This window comes from Camelina sativa, chromosome 4 (assembly GCF_000633955.1).
Source record: "Camelina sativa cultivar DH55 chromosome 4, Cs, whole genome shotgun sequence".
Lineage (NCBI taxonomy): Eukaryota > Viridiplantae > Streptophyta > Magnoliopsida > Brassicales > Brassicaceae > Camelina > Camelina sativa.
Window position 1 is genome coordinate 11,464,050 of NC_025688.1, and position 24,211 is coordinate 11,488,260.

At 34.5% G+C, this 24,211-nt stretch overlaps 2 protein-coding genes and 1 pseudogene across 3 annotated transcripts; 1 reads left to right on the forward strand and 2 right to left on the reverse strand.

The window, feature by feature from the left end:
* On the forward strand, window positions 5,613-8,024 carry LOC104780283 (nitrilase 3-like). 2 transcript variants are annotated; one of them, XM_010504781.2, is made up of 5 exons: window positions 5,613-5,824; window positions 5,941-6,120; window positions 6,752-7,045; window positions 7,281-7,562; window positions 7,658-8,024. In XM_010504781.2, the coding sequence occupies exons 1-5, from the start codon at window positions 5,656-5,658 to the stop codon at window positions 7,810-7,812; spliced, it is 1,080 nt and encodes a 359-aa protein (XP_010503083.1). In that variant the 5' UTR covers window positions 5,613-5,655; the 3' UTR covers window positions 7,813-8,024. The 2 variants fall into 2 exon arrangements, with proteins under 2 accessions (XP_010503083.1, XP_010503084.1); XM_010504782.2 differs by lacking the exons at window positions 5,613-5,824; window positions 5,941-6,120 and adding an exon at window positions 6,326-6,431.
* On the reverse strand, window positions 11,981-14,018 carry LOC104783753 (annotated as a pseudogene).
* Window positions 20,465-21,779, reverse strand: LOC104780284 (F-box protein At3g44326-like). Its single transcript, XM_010504783.2, has one exon. The coding sequence runs from the start codon at window positions 21,633-21,635 to the stop codon at window positions 20,538-20,540; it is 1,098 nt and encodes a 365-aa protein (XP_010503085.1). The 5' UTR covers window positions 21,636-21,779; the 3' UTR covers window positions 20,465-20,537.

Below are 24,211 nucleotides of genomic sequence, written 5' to 3' on the forward strand. Positions count from 1 at the left end.
AAGAATTGAATATGGGACAAGAAGGCATACTGTGATATTCACCGAGTGAATGGGCATTCAACACAAGATTGTAGTATTATCAAAAATTCACCTTAATTGTGGCCGGGTCGGAGGTTTCGGCTTCCTCCCTCTCTTTCAGATAGATTTGAAAAACTCCTCCATATTAAAGTTGGCTAGGTCTCGCTGCCACAATTAAGGTGAATACTCCCAAACCTCTTCTATAGGTACCTTGAAGAAGCGAATCAGTTTAATCATTGGTAGACCAAACTATGCCACGAGTTGGTACGATCAATTAAGAGACATTCGAGGGCAGCAGTTATGGAGGTCAGTTGGGGTCCCACCTAATCGATTAGAACTTGGAAATTACTTTTAACGAGCTCGAAACTCAGCACCTCGCGAAGACACACGACGAGATTCTTGGGATAACCCTTGATATAGCCAACTACAAGGTGTCAAAATATTGGTGGACACGAGAAGCTTGGTGGACCTGATTTTCAGAGCAACATCCAACAAATGGGGCTTAGTAAAACGACTCAACCCATTTTTTTCTTTTTAGTATAATATTTTTCTAGTGAACCCATATTCACTAACAACCTAACATCATTCATTACAAACAACGGAAAATACCAAACATTCAACCAACAAATTCCTCAATAGAATAAATAACCAATAATCAAAGATGTTTACAAACCCTAAACCCACGAAAACAGACTCCCCAGCCTCACATCTCCACCCACATGAATAGTCTCTCAAGAACAGGCAAAAGATTTCTCCCAAAAGCTCACAGAATTCAAAAGAACATTTCCTTTTTTTTCTTTTTCTCTCTGGAAACGACAAAAGAGGCTGACCATAGCCCTAGATCGACTTCCAGCCTTAAATACCACGGTTTAGGGTTTTTCCTAAACCAAACCGCTCCAATTCGATGATTTAAAACAAACCGATCGAACCAGAAATTGATGGTGTCGACCGACAAATTAGACTAGTATGATAACGGGAAATCTGCGTTTTATATTTTTATACAGGTTGCACATATTTACAGCGATTCGTCGATAACTCCCAACATACAACTCTGATTGTGTCAAGAGTTGCACCTATTGCACCTATTGTTTCAAGAGTTCCCGAAAGCTATCTCTTGGGGTAATCCGTGGATATGTCGACTGTCACCTGGTTAACTGGGCTCCATTGCAAAATCACATTGCAAGGGGGATGGTGATTTCCGACCTGGAAATTTTGTAGATAAGCCATATCTTGCTCTGAAATCCCAAACTGGTCAGCTAGATTGAATATGGTTTTGGGAACGCAAGTCTTAGATCAATGAGCTCCTGAGGTGTTTCTAAGAACTTTTGTCCCCACTGACGGCGCTAAAATATTGTTGTTGGATCCCACACTCAATGATTTTAGTTGTCAAAGAGAGATTTAATATACTGTATCAAAAATATTAAATAGCGAAATTAATCGAAATATAAAATAAACAAGAAAGAAAACAATAGTTGCTTAAGAAATGAACTAAATTAATCATATAATGTGTGTAAGAATATATGAAAAATATAGAGAGAAAATGTATTTGATAAAGGGAATAAATAATGCTTAACATGATTATTGGAAACAACAATGTTTGTGTCAGATATAGTGATGAAAAATGTAAAGGAAAAGTCCCCCTTCTTGGAGTCTTCACCTCCTCTTTTATAATTTCCTCTTTCCTCTATGGTGTCTTTATTTGGCCATTTAATCATTTGACTCTCAATTAATGCACATGTTTTGATGTCACATTTAATCCTTTGAATCTGTAGTTTTTCTTTGTCTCCTATAGAACTAGGTATTGTGCTGACTTGGTTTTATTAATCAACTTGACAAACCTATATATACAAGTTTAACTATAGGGTTTTAGGTTTAAAATAAACTGTCATAGAAATAACAAAGACATGATAGGTCCAATATACAAAACCAAACATATTACTTTAATACTCCCCTTCACGTTGAAATGTGAAGGTCTTGACCACCCAACTTGTACATGAGATAAAGAAATTGTGGACGACCAAGAGCTTTGGTAAAAATGTCCGCAAGTTGTTCTTCGAAAGGAACATGTTGAGTAGAAATGATGCCATCACGTACCGCATCGCGTACAACATGACAGTCAATCTCAATATGTTTGGTGCGCTCATGAAAGACCGGATTAGCAGAAATATGAATACCCGCTTTATTATCACAAAACAACCGATTAGGCATAGTTTGATCAATACCCAATTCCTTTAACAACCTACGCAACCATTTAATTTTGCGAAGTGCTACAGACATGGCACGACTATGCTTCATAGATTGAATGAGAGACGACATCCTGCTTCTTGCTTTTCCATGCGATCGGAGAACCACCAAGAAAAACAACAAGCGTAAAAAGAGAACGACGAGTCTTGGGACAAGAAGACCAATCAGAGTCACAATACACCGTGAGAGATAAATCCAAATATGGCCGATGAAGAATCCCTTGTCCCGTCGAGCCTTTCAAGAATTGAACAACAAGTAAAGCTGTGGTCCAGTGAACTTCCCTCATATTCTTCATAAACTGAGACAAGAAATGCACAGAATAATTGAACTCAGACTGTGTATGAAGAAGATATAACAGACGACCCATTATACAACGGCAGAGCGTTACATCAACCATGCGGGCTTATGGTTAGATGGTTGATTATGTTTTACTTGTGATTGATGTTTGTGCTTGGAGTTCTTATTGCTTGTGTGTATAGCCTAGTAGATGGGAGAATTGTCTCACTAAGTCTTTCTGGTAATATTTATGCCTCTCTTTTGTTTTGGTGTGATCGTGGAATCGGGGCGATGAAGTGTAGGATGTTCTAGAGGCTTAATTGATTGTGGTCTAGATATTGTTAGGTTGCTAAAGTTGAGTCGGTAGAAGATTGTAGGATGTTAGTGATTGTTTCTTGACTTGTTGGTTTTTGGATTATTCAGTGTTGGAACTATTATTGGTTTAACGGTATTGTTTGGTTATCCGCTATTGTTGATTGATGATATGTTGTTAGTGGGTATGAGACCACTAGAGATTTTTAGGAGATTGTTTCATTAATAGTTATGAGAAATATGTTATTATAAATAAAAAATACATTTATAGCTAAACATTAAATATTTTGTAAAATATGTGAAAAACTTAAAAAATCATTCTTTCTAGTAATATGAAGTATATTATATTATAATTGAAAATAATAATATACACAACTTTTAATTAATAATATAAAATTTATAATTTAACACCAAGAATTAAATAACCTCTTGATTTAAAAAAACTTTAAATTTTGTGTTTGTTAAAAAAAACTCTTATTTTCTTTATCCTAATAATTGTAACTCTTGAAAGTAATTGTTGTTCCACTGAATATATGATGACTTTATTTTTCTCCTATTTCTAGTTTTTTACAAATATTTACACAATTATTACAAGTTATGATAGCAATATCTAATTATATTTATATATCTCTATTCATATTTTTATTGTATTTTTTATTTTTGTTTTGTTTTAGTTTAAATTATTGTAAATTATTATTTTTTATAATAATAACTGTTATAAAAATGAATTAATTAATTGATGCATTAACTTTAGATTATATGTTTCTTTGATAATGTCGATTATTTTTTATAAAATTAAAAATAAGAAGTGATCATGTGGAGGATCGAGGAGGAAGGAAAACCAACTTTATATATATAGATGAAATTGTATTGAAAATAATTAAGAATAAACAGTCACTTATGTAAACGATTTTCTTTGCAATTGACTCGTTTGAGTTGATATTGTACTTTGCTGACAAAAAAAATAAAAATAAATAAATAAATATAAAGAACGAAATCAAACCATGCTAAATTTAATATTTGGATTCATCGTTTATATTCTAATGTGAAAACAACACAAACATAGTTTTTTTTTTGTCAATGAATACAAACATAGTTAAATATATAAAAGTCCCTTCGGGACATCTGATAAAAAGTTAAATATATAAAAAGAAGAACTTATAGAAGAAAAAAAAATTGTTTATGTGGGATATACGTGGCTGAATTACCTACTTAACAATTTATTATAAAAAAAGAATTACAAACCCTCAGATGATTTAAACTTGTTTTCACTAAATTTAAAATATCTTAAATTTGTCTCTTCAACCTATAAACCGAATTTATGTTATAAGTAACCGAAGTTGCGATGAACCTTGGATTCTTTTTTTTAAAACACTATATAAAGAAGAGAAAACAATTAGAGCTCTGCCTAGAAATCCTATGTATATGTATATGTAGATATGTCAATGTATTTAGCTTGTATTGTGTCCAGATTCTTTGTAAGCTAGTATACTATAGTGTTTCAGATTCATTTTTATCTTTTGTTTTAAGGCATCTAGATGGTTTGACAGTGTGTTACTTTTTTTGCTGTTTCAAATATAGTAACTAGTACATATTATAGTGTTTATTTATTTATTTATTTTTTGATAACTTAGAATAAATCTCTAAATGTATGGAGGAGTTCGATACTAATCCCAGGAAAAGATGTAGCCTATAAATAGATTTTTTTTATGAATATTCAGATACATCATAAGCAAAAACCCATATCCATATTACAGGTGATAAATAAATATCAATTATGCATCTGAAAAATAAGACGGCCTCCAACAAAAAAACCTTTTTTGTTCCTATTATTTTGTTAATTGTTTTACGGGCCCCATAAATTCGACGTCAGAGCTTCCTGATTGCTAAAAGTTCCCTTGTGAGTTGTGAGAAATTTAGAAAGAAAAAAAAAAAAAAAAAAAACCTATTTGTAGTCCTTTCGTATTATTTGAAGATGTGTTAAAGGAAAAGAAACTACAAAACTTTTGACTTTCACAAATTCAATTTAAAATCTTGTAGTAATGAAAACACAGACCCACCAACACAAAATACTCCTATACATCAATATCGGAGTATAAATCATTTACTTAGTGGTCCTATACAACTTATTACATAGCATGGGGTGGCAATACTTGAATAGTTCAATATATAAAATGATAGCTAGGTGACGAGGAAATTAAAGGAAGATAACAAAATATTACTTACTATTATGATGAAGCTTATTAAATAGCATGGCAAGACTTTAAGAGATGAAAAAAAATATATATAGGATGAGTAATATGACTCAATAAAAAGAAGAAATTCATAAGTATCCAAAATAAAATAAGGGAGAATTACGCTTGAAAAGAAAAACGGAAAACATAATTTTAAAAAAAATCTATGTATTTTTATTAGTTAATTAATGATAATAAATTATAAACTTTAAAAATTGAATACTCTCTTTTGGTTTAAAACTATAAAAAAAATTGTCACTATTGCCCAATAATATATCTATTAGTATTATATTTTAGTTAAAAACAAAGGGAGTATAGTTTTATAACATATCAAGCGGAGGATCTCATTTACGTCTCTTCTTCTTACATATTAACCATTGTGGTAAGGAAAATAACACGTAAACAGTGGCCTACATCTTTAAATTTCCACCACGTATTCAAAGTTCGGACGTCGTTACCATCTCAAGTAGGAATTTAAAATTGACAAAAAAAGAAACCAAATGGTCTATATATTTGTCTCACAAGTCTCTCTCAATGTCATCAAATCGTAAACACCAATAGAAAAGTTAATATGTCTAGCACAGAAGAAATAGTCAACAACCCAACTTCGGTTAATGGCGTTGTCCCATCCTCCACGGTCAAAAACACAACTCCCGTTGATGGCGTTGCCCCATCGTCCACCGTCCGAGCTACCATCGTCCAATCCTCCACCGTCTATAACGACACCCCCGCCACTCTAGGCAACAAACCATTTAGTTCTTCCCCTATTTATTTTTTTCTTTTGTGGGTTCGGGTAAATCCAGACAAACCCGACTAAATATAGGGACATAAAACGTTCTATACTTGAAATTTGTAGACAAGGCGGAGAAGTATATTTCCGAGGCGGCGAGCAAGGGAGCCAAGATAGTATTGTTCCCGGAAGCTTTTATCGGAGGCTATCCTCGAGGGTTTAGGTTTGGTTTAGCGGTTGGAGTGCACAACGTTGATGGCCGTGATGAGTTCCGCAAGTACCATGCTTCTGCTATTCAAGTTCCTGGTATGACTTCTATCTTATGAATTCTTCGTTGACTATATTCTTTGTTTCATTTTCTTATCTTGTCTTTATCTCTAAAAATGAAAAAAAAATTATACATTTTTGTATTCTACCAATCATAACTCCCAACAAAAAGTGCTCAATTATTTTGTGCTTATCCGAGTATCAAGAACACCAAATAAATACACACACCATGTCGACAAAAAATACAACACACCACCAAAGGATCCAATCTTTTCGGGTCCAAGAATTCGAATATACAAATATTATTTCAGGATCTTGAAGATCGGATCCATATGGTTTCAGTGTATAAAGTACTCTTCAATATCTCTGTTACTTGTTAATATGTTGATAGATACTCTGTTATAATTATCTAATTAATTTTTGTGTTTGTCAACAAATTTTTAATATGATATATTTTAAGGTTACGTTGTTACAAAATTGTATGGTTTAATGTTTTTTTTTGGCAAAATTATATATGTTGTTTTCGAGTTCTCTGTTTTTGTCAGTCTTAGAGTGGAAATTAATTGGAACTGGCGCATTATTGAGTGTTATAGCTCTAGTTTTATTGAGCACTCACACAAATGACCATTTCTTGAATTCACATTCTTTTTGGTTCTTGTGATGAATCTAGGCCCTGAAGTAGAAATATTGGCTAAGTTGGCCGGGAAACACAATGTGCACTTGGTAATGGGGGCGATAGAGAAGGATGGGTATACACTCTATTGCACTGCCCTTTTCTTTAGTCCTGAAGGTCGCTTCATGGGTAAGCACCGTAAAGTCATGCCCACATCTTTGGAACGTTGCATCTGGGGTCAAGGGGACGGATCAACCATCCCCGTTTACGACACTCCTATTGGCAAACTCGGTGCTGCTATTTGCTGGGAAAATAGGATGCCCCTCTACAGAACTGCATTGTACGCCAAAGGTCAGCTTTTACTATAATGTGACACATTTTGAGTTTTTTTTTTCTTTCCCTAAAGTTATATTTATCGAGTTGATGACACATATTGAGTCTCTCACCTAGCTTTTAATATGTGACACATTTTGAGTTTTTTTTCCTTTCCCTAAAGTTATATTTATCGAGTTGATGACACATATTGAGTCTCTCACCTAGCTTTTAATGTAAGATTCCTAACAATTTTCGATGTTTGACGCTGCAGGGATTGAGATTTATTGTGCACCAACTGCTGATTATTCGTTGGAATGGCAAGCGTCGATGATTCACATTGCCGTCGAAGGTGGATGTTTCGTGTTGTCAGCGCATCAGTTCTGCAAGCGCGGAGATTTCCCTGAGCATCCTGATTACTTGTTTAATGACGTAGTAGACGAGAAACATCCTGATCCTACTGTCTCCGGAGGCGGAAGTGTCATTATTTCACCATTGGGACAGGTTCTCGCTGGACCAAACTATGAATCAGAGGGTCTACTCACAGCAGATCTTGGTATATACACTTATCGTTTATATTCATCTTAAGCTATATCTAGAAACTAATATAAACTTTTTGAGCTAATCGTATTGATGACGTTCCTCATCCAGATCTTGGAGATATAGCAAGAGCCAAATTATACTTCGATGTGGTCGGACATTATGCAAAGCCGGATGTGTTTAACTTGACCGTCAATGAGCACCCAAAGAAACCGGTTACATTCATGACGAAGACGGAGAAAGCAGAAGATGACTCAAACAAATAGTCGAGATTTGTATTTCGTCTACTGGAGTTAATAATGTCAGTTATATGATGGATTCATGCTTTCGAAATGGTCTGTTGATTTTTTATCTTTCTCTATTTTATTTTTTTATGTGTGAAGTTTGTTTATCTTTCTCTTCAACAATGTAACAGAACTTATTGAAAATGCTATAAAGATCTATGTTGTTTAATAAAAACAATAATGCTTTGATTTCAGTTATGGTCTTTATTTTTCCTCTGTATGTCAAACACTGATCTTTTCATGTTTTGTTAACTTGCTAACGTATATAGTGACAAAGAAACATGGAAGCTGAAAGATATAAAGTCTCAAGACTAAATACCATTCAATTTGGCCGTCAAGTCTAAATTGGAGTTTGAAAAGTACTCGAAGTGTCGTTAGCTCAATCAGATTGGATAATGATGGCTAACCAAAACAAAAGTAAAGTCTAAATCATTCGAATTGGCCCTCTGAGTCCTAAATGTGAGTTTGAAAGTCACTACAAAATTACTTAAATTGTCGTTATATAGCAGAATCAGATAGGACAGTGATGGCTAACCAAAACCAGGAAATATTCAAATTAACATATAGGACCAGAATTATTGAGTTAGACAAGACATGCAAGTATCCTTCTCTCAACATTATTGCCACATCTTGCTTGTATAATTCATATTGCGTAGACCATTTCAACAATATGAGTCTGTCCATGGTTTGATTTTAATCCAAAATCATTTGACACTGGTGTGATTGATATTTATAATTCCTTACATAATAGTGGTAGATTAGGTACAAAGTTATTGTTTATCTGTGAGTTGAATAATTCGTATGTCCTTCATATAAAATTAAAGATTTTCGAATTTAAAATCATTTAGCTGTGAGTTGAATAATTAGTATGTCCTTTATATAAAATATACATATGATAAAGCCCTACTTTTAATGTAAGCCTAACAATTTTCATTTTGGGCCGGAATTGATCTTTTCGTCCTCATGGCAATCGTATTATTATCGATGACCAAAAGAAAAAGGCAATCGTATTATATTGTCCAAACTCCAAACAGTCTATGCTTGACATTGTGCTTGAAGGTGATGGTTTGTGTTGATGGCTTCCCAGTTCTACCAACGTACATGAAAAAGTCAGTTACATTCGTGTCAAAGATTGAAAAAAGAGGAGTATGACACAAAAATATAATCCATATATCTAATTCGTCAGCTTATCATCTCCATTACCTAATGGAGTTAAGTACATATTAAAGTTTGTTTATCGTTTTGTTCAATATTGTAAGAGAATTAATTGTATATGGTATGAGCTATGGTGTGTACCATATGCAATAATATATTGTGCCATCTAATTGCAAGTTAAAGTCAGTTTTTCTATTTTCTACGAAATTTTAGTGTTAGATTAGTATATATAGCCACTACAAGAAACTAAAAATGGAAATTATCCACTTCCAAATTGGTAAAATTAGGTCTGGGTAAAAAAATTGTACCCAAATACCCAACTCGGAACCCGATCCAGAAAAACCGGTTTGGATTGGGTCTAGTTATGTAAATTTCTCTTTGCGTCTGGTTTTGTTGCTTCATTTGTTTTTCTTTATTGTTTTGTTGGTTAATTTTTTTTCCTCTAGGTTTTTGCAGCAAGTATAATGTAGTGAACTGTTTATTTTTAAGAAATTTGGATATTCTTGGGGTTTTTTTAAAAAAAAAAAATTTGAAATGAAGTTAAGATTGTATAATAAAAGCTGTTGTCTAGCTATAGTCTAATTATGCTTTATTCAAATTATTTGTCATGTTGTGGTTGGATTGTTATTTACCTTTTTTATATGTGGTTGTAGTTTATCGTTATTTCTCTTTGCGTCTGGTATTGTTGCTTCATTTGTTTTCTTTTATTGTTTTGCTGGTTAATTTATTTTCCTCTAGGTATTTGCAGCAAGTACAATGTAGTGAACTGTTTATTTTTAAGAAATTTGGATATTTTTGGGGTTTTTTTTAAAAAACAAAAATTGAAATGAAGTTAAGATTGTATAATAAAAGCTGTTGTCTAGCTGTAATCGTTAGTTATTATTCAAATTATTTGTCATGTTGTGGTTGGATTGTTATTTACCTTTTTTATATGTGGTTGTAGTTCATCGTTTTAATTATTTTCATATGTATTTAGTAAACTATGGGAATAATTTTTTGTCAATGCTTTTGTGTTTGTAGTGAATAGGTAGTGGATTTTTTTATGAAAAAGAAAATAATATCAATTACTTACATTTATGTTTTTATTGCTTTTATTTTGTGTTTCAGCCGTGGGGCCCAATTCTCTGTAAGCCTTAAAATGTGTTAGTCTATTGGATTATTAGTGGGATGTTATTGAGTTTGGAATTGATTAGTTCTCTTTGAAAATAGGATGTCCTCGTGAACAGATAGCAGATAAGAAATTTTTGCAATCTGCAGGACAATATGAGTCTTGAACCTATTTCTTTGATGCTCTTAATCCTTTTCATTCATCCCTTTCATTGATGCATAATTCTTCATCTTTTTGGCGTATTTGGGTGATTTACTCCTCGCTTCGCATCCATAGGGGGTAATTGGTTCTCCCCTATTGATTTCGTTCAACGTAAGTGTTAATTGGTGTGCAAATTTGTTTATTTAAAATGTGTTGTGTTCCTTTGATTTCTTAATTAATTAATCCATTGTTTTTGTGATCTTAGTTGTAAGTTTAGTTTCGTTTGGCCCCTCAGTGAGTGTTTGGGTTGGATGTTAATTGTGTTTTGTTAAATTATATTTTTGTGTTTATGGTGCTCTTATTTTATACATTTTGGGGTGTTTATTTTTTGGCGGGTTTAGATTTTCATAAAATTTAGTTCTACGGTGAACTTAATGTGGAACTCGAATTTCTGCATCTTTTCGGTTTACTAACGGTGTGTGCATCTCTTACCGTCTTTCTGTTTGGTGAAGGTTTTGCAAACGACTGCCAAATAATGTTAATTGAGTTTTAGTTGTGTTTCCCTGATCCTTTGTGAATGTTGCATGTCTTTCCTTGGTTTGATTTGTTTTTCCTTTTGGTTTTTTATAGCCGAGTTTTTCTAAGCCGAGTTTTTCTATGATATAGTTGTCCCTGAAGGTAAAGACCTCTTTGCATATATTTATCTCCTGGTGGTCGTAATACTTCGAGACCTCTTTTGAGAGAGATTGTGGGAAGTTTCTTCAGTATATGTTGATCTTGTATGTTCTGATTTTGTTGTGATGGTAAGCGGCGGATTTTTTTTTCCCATCTTTTGTTTTCTTGCCATACTTTCAGTTTTGTTCCTTGGTTCTCTTGTTTTAATTCTTTTGGAGGCGTTGGTAATGTTTATGAAGGAGAAAAACAAATATTTTTGTTTCAAATTTTGGAAATTATTTAAGGATGATAATATTGGTAAACCTTATTGTTGTTCCTTAAGCTAAAAGAAAAAGACAAACTTGATCATTTGTTTGTAGTAGTAGCAGTGTGCGCATCTACTTTCCATATCATTGATGGTGCAGATGGCAGTTGGTTGGACTTTTCCCAATGTAGTGTAGTAGCATTGTAGTTTTTGTACATTGACTATATGTAACGACTTCTTGATATCTTTCCAGCATCGATCACCCTTTGCTTTGTTTTGTTTCCAGCCTAGCTTGTCCAACCAAAATTTTCCTTCCGCTGTGTCACCGCTGCACAACTTCACAATTCCGTAAAGGTAAATATTGTTGTCTTAACTACCTTATGCTGCCTTTTTCAAGGGTTCCAACCCTATTTATGTGTTGTTCTTGTGAAAATACTCCTGGATCCCTTTGATGTAGTGGGCCTGCACAATCCACTTGTAATGCATTTTTCCATGAGGTCTTGGTATTTCGTTAGTGCTGCTAGTGGATTCATGGCTAGCGGCCTTATATTGATATTCTTGTAAACTCGGTGATCTTGGGCTGCCTTGGCTAGATATGGTGATGCTTGCATAACATGTCTGACTGTTGTGCGTGAAATCCGAGCAACTCGAGAGATTATATCTCCGAGCATGTTGTTTGGTAATTCTTCAAGGGAGTAGGGTGTGTTTCGCAGCATTTTTTGCAAGTTGTGTGTGAATTTTATGTTTAGACTTTTTCCTAGAAGCATAATCACACAAGTCATTAGTACCACATTACTCGTCCTCAATATCAACTTCTAACCCCGTTTTTATTCTTTCTTCACTGTAGGGAAAACACATATAGATATGTTCAGGGAAGATCAAGGTAAAGGTTACAAAAACTTGATGAATAAATAATAGAATATCAAATACCTTTCTGCATAGCGACAAGATATTGATAGAGCATTCTGATTCTGCTATTAAGCATCTTGATAGCACTATGGATTCCAATAAGATGAGCAGCCACTGCAATACATCGAGGAATTAACCTAAAACTCCATGCAATAACAAGTCAAAATAACAATAAATATGCAGGGTTACAATAATTGCTTACATTGAGTTGCTGCTGAGCCTCCATCAGATGGCTTAAGATGAGCAACATGATCAACCGATATCCTTTCAGCTTCAACTGTCTGCATGAATTTACAACCATCGCTATATTATCAAAATTTCACTCTCGTATCACATAGATAAAATTAGGGATGTCAATCGGGCTGGCCCGGCCCGGTCTAGCCCGAAACCCGTAAAGCCCGCATATGTTTGAGCCCGGCCCGACCCGGCCCAAAATATTTTGGAGCCTATATTTCAAAGCCCAAGCCTGGCCCTAACAGGGCTACATGGCTTTTCGGGCTTTTTCGGACTTATCTTACCGATCAAAAATTTAAACTTATAAGCCTTAAAAAACAGTGTTTGAAGGTGCACTATAAAACAAATCAATCAAAAATTTAATAACTCATATATATTCATTGCAACCAACTTAATTTAATATAAAAAGATTAAAACTAAACAAAATTTTGATACTTTAACCAAATAAACTAATATATAATTCATATAAAATATCATAGATAAAAAATTTTAAAGTATTAAGTATGGTTTTTAAGTAAATATAAAAACTAGGATTAGAGTGAAAAACTTTAATCAAATATTGCAATCAAACAAAAACGTTAACAAAAAAGTACAAATATATTTGTTAAAGGACTTTTAGCCCGATCGGGCTAAGCCCGAAAAACCCTATAGCCCAAACGGACTGAGCCCGAAAGGCCCGATTTTTTCTGGACATATATATTTAAGCCCGAGCCCGCTATTTTCAGGGCCGGGCCGGGCCAGCCCGCGGGCTTTGGTCCTAATTGACATGCCTAGATAAAATACAAATCAAGTGGCTTAAACTCATACCTCAATCGTATAGCTTGTATGCACGAAAATCGACTAAGGAATCCCATCAATGACATTCAACTCTAGTTTTGGAGAATCAATGATTACCATAGTCAATAAGATGATAATCTCTAAAACAATTAAGACAATCAATGATGGATAAAAACCAATTTACCGCTTTCGTAGATAGTCTCTGGAAGATCCTTTTGTGAGTGATTGATAGCCGGATTTAGAAGAACATAAACAGGGGTTTAATTAATGTCCATCAGTTGTAGATGAAAACACCTCACAATCAGTAAAACAATAGAGAACCATCTCAGATTGAAACAATGAATCTGCAACTCACAAATTTGTGGATAAGCATAGAGTCGCTTCCCGTAGAGTACCATCCCAATATGTAGAACTTAGGGAACATCTTCTTATCTAAAATCCTCAAAAACGTACAAATTATAACCTTAGCGAGAACGATATAAAGAGACAAAAAGCGAGAGGGAATATAAAAAAACTTACAGAGTTCTTGCTTCTTCTCAAGGAAGGATCTATCGAGATTATCAGTAGTAGGATCAAACAAAAGCTCGAAATTGTTGAAGATATCAACCGTACAGCCGATCTGGAGACCGATCACGCATCCATAAACCCTAGGGTTTTGAAGTAACATCGCGTCGGTGTTGCTGAAGCCATTTACCAGTTGCGCAAGAAGCGGTGGGAGGGTTGAGTCTTAACCCTAGTGAAGTGATCAGATATGTTGAGCATCACCAGAGGATGCAGCTTGAACGTGAGACCACTCGATGAAGAAGGCGCTCGACGAAAGTGGCACCATGAGTTGGCCTCCTTTTTTGACGTTGCGGGCAGGCTAGTGACGAAGCATTCTTCCGACGATCGGTGGTGAAGACGGCCAGCTTTGAGATTTTCGAATAAAAAGACAATGGAATCCATGTTAGTCAGTAGAACTTTCAGAGACAAAGAAAATTATAAGAAGCATGAAATTGGAGAAGATGACATTATATACGACTTAAACTTACGCCAATTGAAGAAAGAGTAGTGGGTCTTGAATTGATAGAGAGAGCATTGAACGGCTTGAATTACCGTTATACAGTAAGACGTTACTATGGAGATGGAAGATAGGGAAGATAGTGAAAGGGTGTGGAGGAGTGGCAAACATTAATTTCAAATATATCCATTAGGTGAACCGGGATGAATGAATGAAGACGGGGAGGGACGCTTCAGGTTGCACAACGGAGGACGGTGGAGTGGAGTCTCGTGGAGTGGGGTTTTATTTCACCGGCATCTTCAACCCCACTATATTTTAAAGTCAAAACTCTATTATAGAACAACATTTGCTCCAACCGTACTCTATATTTTATTCTAAAATAGAGAAAATGATAGGATTGCTCTATATATGGAGCAACGAAATAAAACATGTATTACTAAGGGCATCTCCAACCTCACTCTATTTTAGAGTCAAAACTTTATAATAGAGCAACATTTGCTCCAAACCTACTCTATATTTTACTCTAAATTAGAGAAAATGATAGGGTTTCGCTATATATAAAGTAACTATATTTTCATCTCTATTTTTAATGCTCTAATATAAAGGAAAAAATAGAGATATACATTGGAGATGGTCTAATAGATTGGGCTTTTAAAGAGATATGGGCCAATCAAATAGGAATTCCTTAGTGGGTAATGTGGAAAATTTGGCCTGATTAAACAGAAGGAGTGGCTGACGTGGCAGCACCAGGAGTGATGAAATGAAACTTTATATATATATATATATATATATATATATATATATATATATAATATTAATAATATTTAGCATTGATATAATTCAATTATCCAAAATTATAATTATAATTTTGAATATATCAATTAGTTTTATACCTAAATACCTAAAATAATTAAAATATCTAAAAAATATATGTTACATATGTCAGATACGAAAGAAGGAGACGGACCACAGCAGAGTAACGCCGGAAACGAAACTGGAAAATGCGGTTTGGACTTAAATAACTGAAACGAGATTAGATTTGACGGGGGAAAAACGGAACAGCAAAAAGAAGACATAGTCAGCGCCGTAGGGCATAGTCTCTTTTGACGACTAGAGAATAACGGCTAGGGCGAACTTAAACAAGGAGAGAGAAGAGAGCTACTTTATTCAATAGTTGAGTGAGTGTTATTGTGATTAATCTATTACTTTCTCATTAAATACATCTCCCTTTGATATACATCCCCTTTGGCAACATTATCTATATATTACTTTTAGTCTACGTAGAATTCTCCAAATTTATGTAAATTTTGCTCTTTGAGCTATAGTGGCAATATAAATAGGTGAGATTAGTTATTTTTTGTTGAAAGTTTTTGTGGCAAGATAATAAGAAGATATATTTCTTCATTTCTCCATTCTCTTTAGTTCTCATTCTCTCTGTTTTTTTCTCTTTTTTTGATCTTCTTTACCACTTGTCAAAACTACTACATATTTGGGCAAAAATAATCGATTCGTTTAGAGACTACGGAAAACAAGAAATAGAAGTTGAATAGTTATTTTATTGATCAAAGTCTCGAGCTCAAATACAAGAATTCAAGGCACAATGAGTCAATCTATAAACACTAGCCGTGTTTTTGACTTGAGTCGTGTGTCTTGTGTTTTAGGTCTCTTGCTTTACTTTCGATGATCCCTCTCGTGGAGGCTGCTCTCCTCTTATATAGAGATCTCTTAACCCTAATTCCTTAGGATATGTCTTGGGCTTGCCGACTTTATCTATGATAGGGTCGGTCACGAGACTCTTGGCCCACTAGTAAAGTTGGTCGTTAGACTCTTGGTCCATTAACAGATCCAGTCATATGACTTTCGGCCCATTGACGAAGTCAGTCGGGAGATTCTCGGCCTCGTGACAGAGTCAATCACGAGACTCTTAGTTTATTGAACCAATAAGGAAACTTTTCCTTTTACAAGATATGATCATTGTTTACGTTGACTTCATCCAATAAAATATGTGTTGATTAAATAAATTCAATTTATTTAATTATGATGATAAAATTATGCTCAACACTACACACATAAACAATAAACACAAAGATATATATACAGTCATGTTGGGATACAAACCAAGTCCCACATCTGATGTTTAAAAAGACTATCATTAATATATAAAGGGTTAGGGTCAATCTACTAATTGCCAACTGGTTTTTAGTTGGAAGTCCAAGATAAGCCCAAATTTAACATGGTATCAAAGCCCAAGGTTAAAATTCTGGTGGACCTAGAAAAGTGGATACGGACATGCCTCTTGTTAATCCGAGTAATGGGGGCCCAAGAAGGGGTTTATTATCAGTCCAAGTGGGATCGGTTCGAGATGGAGTTATCATTTCGCGAAAGCGTGTTAAAATCTCATATGTGGTCCTTGGTCTGAAGGGGAGATTGTTGGGATACAAACCAAGTCCCACATCTGATGTTTAAAAAAACTATCATTAATATATAAAGGGTTAGGGTCAATCTACTAATTGTCAATTGGTTTTTAGTTGGAAGCCCAAGATAAGCCCAAATTTAACAAGTCATACAGAGATATAGTTTATAACACATTCACTTATTATATATAGGAATGTCAAGAATTTAATAAGGAAAATAAGATGACCATCTAAAATAGAATAACTAGGTAATAACTTGTGTTGTTGCACGGATAAAAGTTTTGTTTGAGATATACATTGTAAATATATTTATTTAGTTATCCATTATAGATATACATTATATATAAATATAATACATATTTATATATAATGTTGAACTACATAGTTATCCAAATTAATATATATATATATTCATGTCATTAATTGGTGATCCTACATTTTTTTAGGGCAAATATAGGTATTGTTTTTAGCAATAGAATAGACGTTGAGCTAGTTTCAAATGATCTTCGATTCTTTCACCATTAGAGATTTATAAAATTATTTGAAAGGTAATATTATTTATATTTCTAAGATATGATTTTAAATATATATATTTTTTACATCTCATAATATGGTATATTATTATATTACAATATATAGTGAAATTAATTTAATTTCAAAAATATGTAGGGGATAATATTTATCAATTTTTGAATAATATTAACCAATTTTAGAATTTATAGGAACAAAATATTTTGTATATAAATAAATTGAATAGCAGTGGCAATTGACCAAAAAAAAATAGTAGTAGCAGTTTTATGTAAGATTATGGAATATTAAGGGCAAATAATAAATTAGAAACAGAGCTCTCTAGCGACGACACGTCAGCTTTTTTTTAGATAATGCTTCTCTTTTAATATATAGGGGATATACACAGGAAACTCCCATTTTATTCTTAGACAAACACCAATGGTAAGGGAAATGGCAAATTTTCCAAGAAAAAAAACCCAACTTATTTTTATTTGTACGTTTAATACTTAATACTTTTTTGTTGGAATAAAAATATCTAAAATATTAAATTGGTGCCAACTAAACGTTATCTTTGAATCGTTGGTAGATTCTAACCCAGGCATTAACAGCCGTTAATGACCTTTACAGAATTACTAAAATTTTTGTCACACCTAGTTACGTAGATATATACGTCTTGTTTATAAAACTATCTTAATATATCGTCTTAGTCTAGTGGTAATGAGTGTGTTTTACAACCATCCGACCCGATGTTCGACTCCTCCTTGTATACCTCCATTTAAAAAAAATGGCTTCACCTTCCTGGCTTCCTTAACCGCAATCGCTGACGTAATATGAGTGATTTTTGGAGCTTATGAGGCAGATCGATCTCGTCAAATTGTTACAAAATCCCTAACGAATAATCATGGTAGAAGTTGGAGAGTGGGTTCGAACATTGGATTTAATATCTACAACAAGAAGGTTTTGAATGAAGTAGCTTTTTATGTGATTCTCCTAAGGAACCGACGCTCTAAGGTAGGTAGACTGATAATCCTAAAACTTTGAAGACTCGCGAAGTTGGATGATAAGGTGTGAGATGAATTCGAAAATCCTTATGCCCCAAACTCTCTTCAAACAAACCAAAAAAAGCAAGGTGGTGGAACTTTAGATAGAAGCTTCGCGGAGACAGATGACAAGGCGTGAGACGAATCCCGATAATGTTTGTGCCCTAGACTCTCTTGTAACGACTCTTCAATCTTCAGCTAGTGAATGGCAACATCAATTGCGGCAGAATCACTTGATAATCTGAAAATTCTTTGATGTAGCCCACCAATGAGAACTCTTTGATGTAACCCACCAAGGAGAAAGAACAAGTCCCAAAAGGAACAAAAGAGTTTACCACTCTCACATAAAAGATAAAAGATTTCTTGGATTATTGATGTTTCTCAAATGAGATTACATGTGTTTATATAGGGATAAGAAACTTAGTAACAAAGCCAAGTATTAACTATTCTTGAAACTAAAAGACAATAAAGATAGATAGTTGAATGAAGACCCAACTCTTGAAGTTTTCCTTCCCAAAGTGAGTTGAACTCTATTTTCATCGCTCCTCTTTGACCACAAAATAAAAGGATCATTTTGGGCTTTCTTAGACTTGAATTATGCTCAAAGTGGACTGTACTTGATAGACATCATCTCCAATAGAATTTCTCATGCTTTCTTTGGCCATAAGCTTTTGAATTAACTCATTAAGTGTTTCCTTGATCTTCTCTCTTTGTCTCTTTAGTCCAATTTGCTGATTAGAAACAACATGGGCTGTATGATTTCTTCACCTTAGGAATAGTAGAAACAACTCATGGTTTTCATACATAATTCTGGAATCACCTAAACCAATTTGACCTAAAACTCTTCATATGAAGAACTAGATTGACCTCCTTTGGCAAATGAAGCGTAACTTTGTGGGTTGTTGGCCAAATCTTGTGTTTTTGCCCTTGTTGGAAACTTTGGGACTCATTAACATCCTCCAAATAGTTTCGTGTCTAAATTGTTTCTGAGTCTGTCTGTGTAACACGATCTTTTTCTCATACGCGAAACTGGGACTAAGATAGATCCACCGACTTGAAATATCCATAACTTTCACATATGAAATGATCTTAATGTGATTCCAAATCTCCGTGGTTTTGGAATGGATCAAGATTCCAGAAACGTTTGGTTCATAGCTTGAATCCTTCTCATGTGATCGGAATCCTCCGTTGAATGCTCATAGGTCCAATATCGTGTGGCCATAAGTTCACCTGATTTGTAAAATGAATAACTCCTTCATCTGAACTCTGATTGGACTGATTCCACTTCGAGATATACTCTAAATGAGGTAAGAATGTATCCCAAATAGGTATTTGGCTGGAAGAATTGATCTTCGACTTTGTTCATGTTGAACAAGATTCAATGGTCTCATGATCATATCAGTTTTGAACGACAATCGCGGTGGTGGACTCGACCGAGAAGAGATGGCGACTCTGGTCGTAGTTGTTTTTCAACATAGGAGGAGCATTGTGTTAAATAGTGAGGAGGTAGAAGAAGGAGATAACGATTGGGAGAAAGAAAAAAAAGGATTTGAACACGAGTATAGTCGGTTAAAAAGTCAAGCCATTACCACTAGAGCAAGTTCAAATATTTAAATAATTATGTAAATAGGTTCTATATATCTAATTAACTAAGTGTAATTGAAATTTACCGCCCGCTAGTAATTATTAGGTATTAAACATTCAAATAAAAATAAACTGAGATTTTTTTTTTTGAGAATTTCATGAATTGTATTAGCTAGCGGTCCACTAATGGTTCAATCATGTCCTTACCATCTATACCAGTCCCGTCTCGGGCTTTGAATGGGGAGTGGGAAAAGGAGTGGTTCTTCAGCCCAAGTGGTCTCTCCACTTATGTATTTCCCATTTAGCAACCGCAAAAACGACAAAAAAAAAAAAAAAAAAAAAAAAAAAGNGGGAAGAGAAAACATGTATATAAGAAACTCTTGTTTTTTAGTAAAAAAGGTGAACGGACCATTTTATCCAGATATATGGGGGTGTTTCAAATAGTCCAATAGTACAAGTTGTTGTAAAAGAAAATAACAATACAATGAGGAAGAGAAGACAAAAAAAAGTTTCCTATAAATCTAATACTTCACATCTTTCGTCATCACAACAACAAGAAAGATAAAAAAAAATCCAAACTTCTTATAGTCAAGCTGTAAGAGTGTAAGGTATATATTTTTTTTCCTTCAAACATATGTACATTATGAGACAAGAGATGCAATTATTTGGACGTCACATTAAGATAGCATATAGCTATAAGCCTATATAAGCTAACCCTACTCCTTACATAGCTAATATTAAAAGATTAACCCATTTGTATTAGTGCAGTGGTTGGAGGATTCAGTACATTCCGATACGATTCCACTATGAATAAAGTGATTCCACTGTTTGTAGATTGATATATAATACACATTGAAAATGAAGCGATATGTATGTTTAAACTTGATTTGTTTTTTTTGTTGGTTACATTATTATACTATTTCATCAGTTTGTTCATAATGGCCATAATATTTTTATGTATAAACAAATAAAAACACAAAAGGAAACCAAGTAAGAGGACGGCGATCCAGCACGCCGCCGTCTCCATAGCCGTTTCCTTCTCTCGCCGCCACTTCATATCCGCCTTCCCCGTCTTCCTCTCCATGAATTCTTTATACTTCTCTTTACCTTCTTCTTCCCCTCCCACCCTAAACCTCCGACGTTCCATTCCCATCGCCGATGCTAAGATTACCAAACTATTCTTCCCTCCTAAATTCTTTCCCTCCATGTCCTCCGCTACTAGGCTCACCTCTCTTATCTGCACCTCCGCCTTCTCCTCTCCCCTCCGACTAAACGCCGCCACAACCACTGTCACCGTGAACTCGACCTCCTCCGACTTCTTCTTCTTCTCGCCCACGACGAAGACCGTGGAGAATTTTACGTGGACTTCTCCGGTCAGCCAGTGACGTTCCACCGAGACGGGTCTTCGGGTTGATACATCCGCCGCGCGTTTACGGGTCGGGTCAATGAGTATCCAACTCAAGGAGAGATTCTTTTCCAAGTCACTTTTCCACGTGTCACCTTCCCATTGTTCAGCCAGCGAAACCCTGGTCGATATCAGTTCTTTGGGCTCGACAAGATCAACACGCATAGGAGAGCAGAGGAACCAACCGGAGACAGTCTCTGTCACATGAACCTTTGAGAAAATCACTTCGCCTTTGTAGAATATATCAACGGCTGAGACTAACTCCGTCGTACATTCAACGGTCGGTGGGAGATTGATCATCACACCATTGTGTTCAAGAAACGGAAAAGAATCGGAGAAAAACGTCCGGTGACCGGCGGGGAACGTTGAGATGATGCTTTGGATACGTGCGTCTAACGTAGAAGGCCACGTGAGGGAACATTGTTGCTTCCAGAGGGATTCTTCCGAGGAGAAAGAGTGTAGGTCAATGCAAGTGCAGCTCAAGGCGGCGAGTGAAGCACCGTCGACACGGGTTAGGATGTTAGAACGTAAAACATCGGAGGACACGGCGTTGATTCCCGAACTTTTGATACGTGATGGTTGCTCCACCATCGACGAAGACGAAAGCATGATGAGATGAAGGATTGAGTACTTTGAAGGAAGTGCTCTAATGAAGCATTTATTGAATCTTTTCGTAGCGTTTTCTATAGACAATTACATTATTTATTGAATAAATAGTACGTACTGGTAGAAAAATATATTATTTTTTTTGGTTGTTAACTATATGGCACACTAGCTAGAGCATGATAAACCCCATAAAACTATATAATAAGAGCGTGTTTGCTTTCGTAGCAATACTGTATCACGTTTATTTATTAAAAAAAACTCTTAAAAAGATACACAAGCAAGCAATGATGTTGACTTGAAACTTACAAGTAGTATACACACTATACACAATCTTTGATGAAGGAATCGATTTTGTCGTTGGAAAAAGAAATAAATCAAACCAATCAAGATCTCATTATTCAAGTGATAATGTTTTTATTTATTGAATACTACAGATATATGGCCTATATATGTTAGTTAGGTACTCTTATCATTAGAGTATAGTTTACAGAAAAATCATAAAAACAAATCTAAGTCTAGTTTTACAGTATTTATAATTACCATTTAACTTAAAAAATCATTTTCCCTTACTCGAGACCCCACCTACAACCAACTGGGCGATCTAGGTCGATGCGCTATGAGATTTCATTTGTTTAATTGTATGTAAATAAATATCAAGTCTTTTGTTAAAATTAAATATTACTAAATCACACACACACACGCATGTACACATGTATATATAAATAGTGATTTCCTTGTACCACAAAGGATTCTAGTTTTTTTTTTAAATAAAGATTTCAATATCAAATGAATTTTGTTAAATGAATTAAGAAAATATGAATTTAAGACGACTTAAAATTGAATATAAGACATCAATCTAAGACGATTAGAAAGGAAAAAAATGAGTTTTGTTAAAACTAGCTAATGTAAGAAAAGCTAGCTCCATAATAAATTAAAAGATTATACTACTAATCAATTTATTGAAAATTATTGACATGTTTTAAGTTCTCACTTAGTCAGACCCTCAACTACCGTACATTGGGCATATCGAGCATAGGAATTAGGAATATTAAACTCCATTTTTTATTTATTGATTTGGATCCTATCATTGGTTTGATTTTACTTGCATTATTTACAGTTGACAATATGATTAGATTTAAAACATCAGCATGCGAATTGTGTGATTTCCAATTTTCCACGTTAATATTTATAAATATATTGACCGGCACTTTACACAGGATAAGCCATTATATTAAAATATATTGATAAATTATGCGGATCATGACATATCAAATATATTTGGCACTTAGCTAGGAAATAATTGTTAATTAAATTAGAGATCTTGGGTGATTGGAACTTGTCTTGTAATTGTTGCTGTATATTCACCAATTTTTCTTAAAATAATTCAGTTGACCAAAAAAAAAAAATCTTGGGGTTAATTAGAATCTAAAGAAGCTCGGCATAGCTCTCTACTAGGTAAACAAATATGGAGGACGGTTCCAAACCCCTTACAAGCCTTTCTATGGTCACGACCATTATATTATGCAGTGAGGAGTACTTTGACATAACAAAAGTAAACTAAAAAAAGGTTTTAGAGTTCGATTAGTTCATATTCCAACATCTTTTCGGATATTCCTCCTTGAACTCATCATATTCCTTATAAGACCAACCTTAATCAAAACTGTAAGAATAGGTGGGTTTGTCGACAATAGGATTGTGGAGTGTAATAAAGATGCTCTTGAAGAAGTAAGTGTTTATACACTTATATATACATGAGGATACTCCACTGATTCTTGCCACAATAGTGGGACCAAGGAGTGTAAAAGATTGTTAACTGACAACTTAAGCAAATATTCAGTAAAGTGGCTATTGGGTAATGAGTCTGATGATGAAGGTTCCTCCTCACAGTCCTTCATTCGAGGGTTCAATTCTAAATCCTTCGTTTAGTAAGTTTTGGAAATTTTAGACAAAACCTAAATCTATGGAAAGCTCTTACTAACGCTTTGGTTGTTATATTCAATATTAATGAAGTCGAAGTTAACAAAGGAAGCTAAATGTTTTTGAAATTTGTTATGGACAAAGTGGTTTCAACCATTTTTTTAGTGAAGACATTTATTGGAATGATTGGATTACAATATGATGGAAACTTCGCTGCAAGCATTACATGATAGTGTATTAAAACGTAAAAAAAATGTAGTTCCTTTGAATACATAATAGAGGTTTGAAGTGTCCAATTTGGAAAGTTTGAATTTTAACTAAATGTCAAATTGATCATTTTAGAGGTTAGAAAAGATTCTCAACCCACAAATGTGCGTCAGAACCCTGTTGTGTCGAGTCGTGCCATGCCAAATTGGACCAAAATTTGAGATTTGAAATCTGGATATGACATTTTTTTTTTGTATTGCTTCTAAGCTCGACCTAACCGTTATTTCTCTGGCACAATCCCCAAGGTCTCCTCCCTCGGCGGCATCGCCGGGAAATTGCTCTGTTTTCCATGTGTTCTTCTCTTCTACTTAAGCTTACTCTTTGTCTGTTTTGACGATGAACGCACCAGATGTTCATCAAGTCCACACTCATCGAATCTCCCCCCCCCCCTTCTG